Source organism: Peromyscus eremicus, chromosome 14 (assembly GCF_949786415.1).
Source record: "Peromyscus eremicus chromosome 14, PerEre_H2_v1, whole genome shotgun sequence".
In the NCBI taxonomy this organism is placed as follows: domain Eukaryota; kingdom Metazoa; phylum Chordata; class Mammalia; order Rodentia; family Cricetidae; genus Peromyscus; species Peromyscus eremicus.
The window spans coordinates 62,454,538-62,463,619 of NC_081430.1; the positions used below are offsets into that span (position 1 = coordinate 62,454,538).

The 9,082-nt window shown below is 40.6% G+C and overlaps 1 gene segment (V, D, J or C); it reads right to left on the reverse strand.

Moving 5' to 3' along the window:
- Positions 1-3,115: 3,115 nt before the first annotated feature.
- On the reverse strand, positions 3,116-3,570 carry LOC131923784 (Ig heavy chain V region 23-like). The segment is given in 2 exon segments: positions 3,116-3,435; positions 3,519-3,570. Coding segments are annotated over 2 exon segments (366 nt in total).
- Positions 3,571-9,082: the final 5,512 nt, after the last annotated feature.

Consider the following 9,082-nt stretch of genomic DNA (forward strand, 5'->3'; position numbering starts at 1 on the left):
CAACAAGATAGACAAGCCCTCATCCAAACTATCCAAAAGGCAGAGAGAGAGAGAGAGAGAGAGAGAGAGAGAGAGAGAGAGAGCATCCAAATCAACACAATCAGAAATGAAAAGAGAGATATAACAACAGACAATGAGGAAATCCAGAGAATCATATGGCCATACTACAAACACCAGTACTCTACAAAATTGAAAAATCTAAAAGAAATGGACAATTATCTGGATAGGCACCACATACCTAAGTTAAATCAAGACCAGATAAACAATTTAAATAGACCAATAACCCCTAAGGAATTAGAAACAGTCATTAAAAGTCTCCCAACCAAAAAAAAAACCCCAGGACCAGATGGTTTCAATGAAGAATTCTACCAGATTTTCAAATAGAGTTAATACCAATACTCTTCAAATTGTTCCACAAAAAATAAACAGAAGGAACATTATCAAACTCCTTTTATGAGGCCTCAGTTACTCTGATACCGAAACAGCACAAAGATGCAACAAATAAAGGCAATTACAGACCAATCTCCCTCATGAACATTGATGCAAAAATACTCAATAAAATGTGTAAGTGACAAGAACCTTAAGTCTATGAAGAAAGAAACTGAAGATCTGGAAAAGAGCTCCCATGTTCTGAATAGGTAGGATTAACATAGTAAAAATGGCAATCTTACCAAAAGCAATCTACAGGTTTAATGCAATCCCCATCAAAATCCTAACATAATTTTTCACATACCTGGAAAGAACAATACTCAACTTAAATTTGAAAAACAGAAAACCCAGGATAGTTAAAAGAATCCTGTACAAAAAAGCCACCTCTGGAGGCATCACCATCCCTGATGTCAAGCTCTACTACAGAGCTATAGTAATAAAAACAGCTTGGTATTATCATAAAAACTGACCTGTGAAACAACGGAATGGAATTGAACACCCTGACATTAACCCACACACCCATGAACACCTGGTTTTTGACAAGGAAGCCAAAACCGTACAATGGAAAAAAGAAAGCATCTTCAACAAATGCCAGCGGCATAACTGGTATCAACATGTAGAGGATGGCAAATAGATCCATATCTATCACCATGCACAAAACTCAATTCCAAGTGTTTCAAAGACCTCAATATAAAACCAGTTACACTGAACCTGATAGAATAGAAAGTAGGAAGAAGTCTTGAATGCATTGGCACAGGAGACCTCTTCCTAAATATAACACAAGTAGCACAGACACTGAGAACAACAATTAATAAACAGGACCTCCTGAAACTGAGAAGTTTCTGTAAGGCAAAGAACACATTCAAAAAGAAAAAATGACGGCCTGCAAAATGGGAAAAGATCTTCACCAATCCCACATCTCACAGAGGGCTGATCTCCAGAATATATAAAGAATTCAAGAAACTTCATATCAAAATAATGAACAATCCAATTTAAAAATGGGCTATAAAGCTAAAAAGAGAATTATAAAAGGAAGAATTTCCAATGGCCGAAAGACGTTTAAGGAATTGCTCAGGATCCTGTGTCATCAGGGAAATGCAAAACAAAATGATTCTGAGATACCATCTTACACCTGTCAGAATGGCTAAGATCAAAAGAACTGCAGACAGCTTATGTAGGACAGGATGTGGAGCAAGGGGAACACTCCTCTACTGTTAGTGGGAGTGCTAGCTTGTATAGCCACTTTAGAATTCAGTGTGGCGGTTTCTCAGAAAATTAGCAATTCATCTTCCTCAGGACCCAGCTATACCACTCTTATGCATATATCCAAGGAATGCTCACTCATACTACAAGGACACATGTTAAACTATGTTCATAGCAGCATTATTTATAACAGCCAGAACCTGGAAAAAAATCTAGATGCCCCTCAACTGAAGAATGGATGAAGAAAATGTGGTATGTATACACAATGGAGTACTACTCAGCAGAGAAAAACAATGACATCATGAAATTTGCAGGCAAGAGGATGGAACTAGAAAATATCATCCTGAGTGAGGTAACCCAGACTCAGAAGGATAAACATGGTATGTACCTACTCATAAGTGGATAGTAGTTGTAAAGCAAAGGATAACCAGACAACAACCCACAACTCATGAGAAGCTATCTACCAAGGAAGACCCAAAGTGGGAAGCGTGGATCACCCTGGGAAGAGGAAATAGTTGAGATCTATGGATAAACTAAGGATGAGGGGTGGGAAATAGAGGGTACAAGATAGGGGATGAGAACATAAGGAAATGGAATGGTCGAGCTGGAACAGGGATGGAGTGGGAAAGCAATGAAAGAGTTACCATGATAGAGGGAGATATCATAGGGATAGAGAGAAACATGGTGCTAGGGATGTTGCCAGGAATTCCCATGGGTGACCCCACCTTGGACTACTAGAAATAGTGGAGAGGGTGCCTGAACTGAACTGGCTTACCCCAGTGATTAGATCAGTGAATATCCTAACTGTCATCAAAGGGCTTCTCTCTAATGACTGATGGAAGCAGTTGCAGAGATCCATAGCCAAACACCAGGCAGAGCTCCAGAAGTCCAGTCAAAGAGAGAGAAGAGGGATTCTATGAGCAAGTGCATCAAGATCATGATGGGGAAACATGTAGAGACGACCAAACTAAACTAGTGGGAACTCATGAAAGTTGGATCAACAATTATGGAGCCTGCATGGGACTGGACTAGGCCCTCTGCATGGCGAGACAGTTGTGTAGCTTGATCTGCTTGGTGGCTCCCTAGTGGTAGGATCAGAATGGATCCCTATTGCATGAGAAAGCTTTTTGGAGCCTACTACTTTTGATGGGACAACTCATGTGGCCTTGAGGCAGGAGGAGGAGCTTGGACATGCCTCTACTGAATGTGCCTCCCTAGGGGAGGCCTTGCTTTCTTGAAGGTGGAGTGGGAGATGGGTTGTGGGAGGAGGGTAGGGAGTTGGGAAGAGGGGAGAGGGAGATCTTTGATTGGTGTGTAAAAATGAATGAAAAAATTTTCTTAATTGAAAAAAAAGACTGTGAAATGACAAAGAGACACTCAGAATGATTATTTCTGAGCAAGTCTCCAGTCTAATCTTCTCTGTCATCTCAGTCCCAGGGCAGCTTCCTGATCCTCCAGGGTTTCTGACACACTCAGGATGTGGTTACAACACTGTGTGTCTTGCACAGTAATAGACAGCAGAGTCCTCAGATGTCAGGCTGATGAGCTCCATGTAGGCTGTGCTGGAGGATTTGTCTACAGTCAGTTTGGCCTTTTCCTTGAACTTTTGATTGTAGTTAGTACCACCACTTCCAGGATTAATAAGTCCAATCCACTCCAGGCCCTGTCCTGGCCTCTGTTTTACCCAGTTAATATAGTAGTCAGTGAAGGTGTAGCCAGAAGCCTTGCAGGACAACTTCACTGAGGACCCAGGTTTCCCCAGCTCAGCCCCAGACTGCTGCAGCTGGACCTGGGAGTGGACACCTGTGGAGAGAAAGGCAGAGTGGATGTCATTGTCACCTCAGTCCCTGTTCCTTCTTCAGGTTTGGAACTAGAAAGTCCCTTACCTGTAGTTATTGACAGGAGGAAGAGGATGATCCAGCTCCATCCCATGGTGAGGACCTGTGTGCTCAGTGACTGTGGAGAGGACACAGATCATATGTTGGTGTTTGGTGTGGACATCCCTGTATTTACCACTATAGATTCATGTAATTTGCATATTCATGAGGCAAGGTACTTCTTATATAAGGACCTAGTCCAGATGGATAAGGAGGCAGAGTAAACCAGGGTCCGCCAGCAGGAAGCTGAGATCCAAAACTTATCCTGTCTGAGGAAGTATCCTTCCCCAAGACCTGTGCAGACCCTGTTTGTATAACTTCAAGGCCTGATCTCTCAATTTAAAAATAGAATTCAAACCTGAGACATTTGGTCCACTCTGTGCCCAAACTGATTTTCAGGTGGCGGTTGTGATGAGGACAATAGTCTGGAAATTCCAAAAACTCCTAAATTAGTAGCATTTTTAATCTTCTTTCATATATAACCTATTAATATTTGCTTTCCAGCAAGGTGCAGATGTGTAATTCTTGGATTTGTTTTTAAATCCTTTTTTGTCTATTTGTTTACATTTTATATAGAGAAAAAAAGGTTATGGAGTTGAGTGGTAGGGAGGTGGGGAGGTAGGAACGATTAGGGTGGAGCTGGGCAGGAAAACCATGGCCAGAATATAGTGTATAAAAATATTTTCCACAAAATCAAAAATAAATAATAAATCTTAATAAAATAAATGAGAAAAAATCTGTGCACTATTTAACAAAGAATTTTTACTCTGAACATGGAGACTTCATGTACCAACTGTAGCAGGTGTTGTTCAGCTAACAGACCTCAGGAAGGAAGCTAGACCACAGAAACTGTTGAGTCCCCTCCTCTCCTCATCTCATTTCTGTCCTGTTGATTATTGGCTCCACTGTGCCCCCTGCTGGTCCTGACCTCCCCTGCATGTTGGTATATCTTGGTTTATACAGATTTTTTTGTGTGTTTGTGTGTTTGTTTGTTTTTAACAAAGTAAATTGAGTAAACCAAACGTAATTATTCTTTACCAATAAAAAATCAGAAGTCAGATGTTGGTGTAATAACCTGAAAGATCTGAGAAGCAGGGGAACAGCCAACAGTAACTTCCTACCTCTTTTGTTCCTTCTTCCAAAAGGGCTGAGATCCTTTCTCAGCCTCACCTTATTACTTCCTGTCTCCTATCTCTCCACAGTGCTCCAAACTTCTATGGTTAATTTTGGTCAGCTAGTGGCTGGCTCTGCCCTCTGACACAAAGCAAGCTTTATTTTCACATTAAATCAAAATATCACGCCACAGAAAATAGATTTCTTTATTATATTGGAAAAAAGCAGTAGGCATGACAATAATAGTAAAAGCAGCTTGATTTGACACCCTCCCTTCTGTCTGTAGTACTGAAAACTAAAACTATTTCCTTGTACATGCTAAGCAAGCACTCTACCACTGAGCTGTATATGCACCTCATGTCTTCATGTTCAACCAAATAGAGGCTAGGGACAGTATCATATACCTAACCCCAGCAGGTAGAGACAGGAGGACAGGAGTTCAAGGTCTACCTCTATGACCTAGAGAATTTGAAGACTACATTAAATTCACTCACTTTCTCTCTATATGTATGTACACCAAGAAAGATGCTGGATGCAGAGCTGGATCCCCCAAGTTCTATTCCCAAAACCCACAAGACAGAAGGAGAGAAAGGCTGTCCTCTGATTTAAAACTATGTGTCATTTAATTTGTGTGTGTATGAGCACATAAACAAATACAAATAAATAAATATCTCTATTCAAATTTGAAAAAAATTATTAGGTTCTGGGATATAGTTCAGTTGGGAGACTGCTGCCTAGCATGCATGAAGCCCTGCTTTAAATCTCTAGCACCACATAAAGTGGAGGAACCCTAGCAATGGGGAAGTGGAGGCAGGAGCATCAGAAGTCAAAGGTCATCCTTGGCTATAGAGTGAGGCTTCCTCAGCGGGAGTCTTCCTCTCACATCTCTGCTTCCATCTTCATTCCTTGGGAACCTCTCTCCCCAGTGCATGATCTGCCCTCATACCCATGTCACACACTCTCATTTTAACAATATAAACAGAAGTGGAACTCCTCATTTCCAGCATCAGTCTGTCAATCCCAGGAAATGCTTATGATTTCTTCCACTCTGACCATACACCATTCCATGAACCATTCGAGTTCCAGGGAAATTATCTATTATTGGCCAGTCAAGGTCATAGCTGTGCTCTTCTAGGAAGAAAGATAGGATTTATGACTATCAAACTAGATATTTATTTAACAGCCAAATATAAATATCACACATCACACACAAACTAATCTTTGGCTTCTTTATAACCACACATTGCCTTCTTCTGTAGCTGTGATTTTTTATTCCTTATTTTTTTTATTAAGAGATTTTGTATTCACTTTACATATCAACCACAGATTCCCCTGTCCTTCCTCCTCCCACCCTCCAGGTACCCCCCCAACCCACCCCTCACTCCCACCTCCTCCAAGGCAGAGTCTGGTACATTCAGTTGAGGCAGGACCAAGCCCCTCCTCCCTGCACCAAGGCTGTGCAAAGTGTCTCACCATAGGCACTAAGTTCCAAAAAGATGGCTCATGCACTAGGGACAGGTCTTGATACACTACCTGGGGAAACCCTATGGCTGTGATTTTTAAGACTGGCTCTACCCAATAATTATCCCATTTACTACTGAAAAAAAGACTCATCTTCTACCTAGAGGCAGCCTTACAGAAACCATGATCACCAATTCCAACCCAGGGATCTCTGGTAGTGCTTCTTCATGGTCTGTGATCATTAGAGTGAAGTTTAACTGTCCCTCCTAAACAGTTATGTATGCCTGAAGCTTCAGTGCTCACATAACTCAACTGCAGGCAAAATGATTTGTTTTTCTGGAGATACTGAACATGTGTCAGAGATTCATTTTATTTGTGCTTCTATGGTCATTAATATTTCTCACAGTGAGGAGTCTTCCATGGTGTCAGAAGGATCCAGCTCCAGCACTACCCCCTGGTACTACTGAGTCACTAAATGATTACCGCATGCCAAATCACTGTGCCAAGGAAAAATAAGCATATTGTTTTTGCCTAGAGCCATCATGTTTTGCAGGGAATAATGGAGTTGACCTGGCCTTGCTGCTTTGAAAGGCACATGTCAGAAGTTTTTAGTTAGAATCCTTGGCTCCTGGGGCACTGTGTGCCTTTCAGAGACATTGAGGCATTCCCTCATTAGTGAAGCTTTCGAGTCACCTCTGTTTCTCTACTTTCCCTAGAAGACTACAAAACATATAGAAGATGGAATGGGAAATTGGTGTTAGACATCAATCTTTCATAACCTGTAAACTGGCAAATGTCATTGCATCTGAAATATACCATTGAATTGATCCTGGAAACAGTCATTTTACTCTGAAACTGATAGGAGTATAGTAAGTCCAATTGCTTGCAATAAAATTGTCACATTGTCAGTGTTTAAGTGGTTCCTCCATCATGGACTGGTTAAGATTCTGTTCCCACTGACCATAATAAGTCAAACCTGTCTTGATAAATAGATGCTGGCATCTTACAAGATTTGAATCAATTGGACTTACACCTTTGTTAACGACTTTTTGCCCAAATTCTAGCAGAACAAGCTCTTTTCACATTCATTAAATATTGCTCATTCATTTATCTCTTTTCTTCAGTACATCTAGGAAGTATTTAATAGTTATTCCACAAATTCTTGAAGTCCAGAGTATGCTCAACCTGCAGGTTAAATATGGTCATCCTACACCACTGACAGCTATGTGGGCTGATCCTCACTCTGGTATTAGGTAACAGACAATGGATCCCTTAGTTTTCATCTTCACACTCTACTGTTTAATGAGTTGTATTTGTTGTGATCTCACTAATCTTACACTCTTTGGTCCATTTGTTCTCTCAAACATCTTCACAAATAGTTGAGGTCATAATAGTATTTAGAGAAGGCTAAGCCCTTGACCAGTAGAGTCTCTTTTCCTTTTACAGGTGCTGAAATTGGTGACCATTAACACTGAACCAAAACCAACCATTACTTCTCCTTGTGATGCTTCTCTAAAACACAGGTAAAACGTTCCAGCTTTCCTCTCTTCACCAGACACAGACACATCATAGTAAGCATGTAGCCAATGTTAACAAGAAAATACTACCAAAGAGCAGAAAACTGTGATGAGGATCATTGTTGGCAATGGGAAGAGAGTTAGAACAGTATGTAGACAACATCCACTGACATGTACAAAATGGTCACTAAGACATTTCCACAATCCAAAGGTACACAAAACACCTTCAAAGGAACCATTACATGGGACATTGGGTCAGAAAGTATTCCTTATAAGGATGTAAATCTCAAACATGCATTGTGTGAAAAGTGATAGTCACATGTACCCTATTGGAGACATTCAGACATTGGAACCCTGAAACACAGACAACTTGTTTTTTCATATATATGTGAAAAATAACATTAGTTCATGAAAGATCTGGCTTCTCCACCCCATGGGAGAAAATAATGAGAATGGTTTTCAGATGATTTAGAATTTCCTGACATTTCCAACTTTGCTAATAACTATCATCAACTCTTAGAATTATAAACATTGTTTAAAAAACATGGTAAATTTTATTCTCATGTTCATTCTGTTTGATAGAAAGTTGTAGCAGGAATCTTAAAAGTTCTTATTAATAAAAACAAATCCAGGGCCAGGAATTGGGGTGAATGCTGAATGATCAGAGAAACAGAGCAAGCCACAGCTTCCTCACCTCACCAATTCCTCAGCTGATCCTGTTTCCTCAGACTGGAAGCCTCATAGATCTCAGCTGATCTGTGCTGCTCAAAAGCCTAAAAGCTTAACAAGGGTATAGTTCCTTGTCCTCATGCCTTAAATACCTTTCTGCCTCCTGCTATTACTTCCTGGGATTAAAGGCGTGAGTCACCATGCTTGGCTGTTTCTAGTGTGGCCTTGAACTCACAGAGATCCAGGCGGATCTCCGCTTCTGGAATGCTAGGATTAAAGGCGAGTGCTATCATTGTTGAACCTCTATGTTTAATATTGCGGCTGTTCTGTTCTCTGACCCCAGATAAGTTTATTAGAGTGCACAATATTTTGGGGAACACAATACTACCACAGAAAGTGGCAAATAGATGTCTTAGATGCTCCATTGGAAAATAATGGTATGCTTATGAGAAAGTACACAAATAGTAACTGTCATAAACTATGACATTGCAAAAGGTCTCTAGAGGATTGCTTGAGCATGAAGGGGAAAACACACATTCTAACACTTAAACAGTAATAAACCTGTTTGTGAGGAAGTGCATAGGGCAGTCTTCAATGTCCTATGATCTAAGGGATGTCTACTAATTGTGAGGTCTCAGGAATTCCTTATTGTCTCTTTTATGTCTGAGTTCCCACTGAAGTCTCCTTCTGATGTCCTTGGCAAAGAAAGGTGTGGCAGGTGGTTCAGAATTTAACAATTGGCTATTAGGGTTATCTCTATTAATACTGACTCTGGATGTGAGGTTGCATTTAGAAGCAGTGTCTCCATCAAAC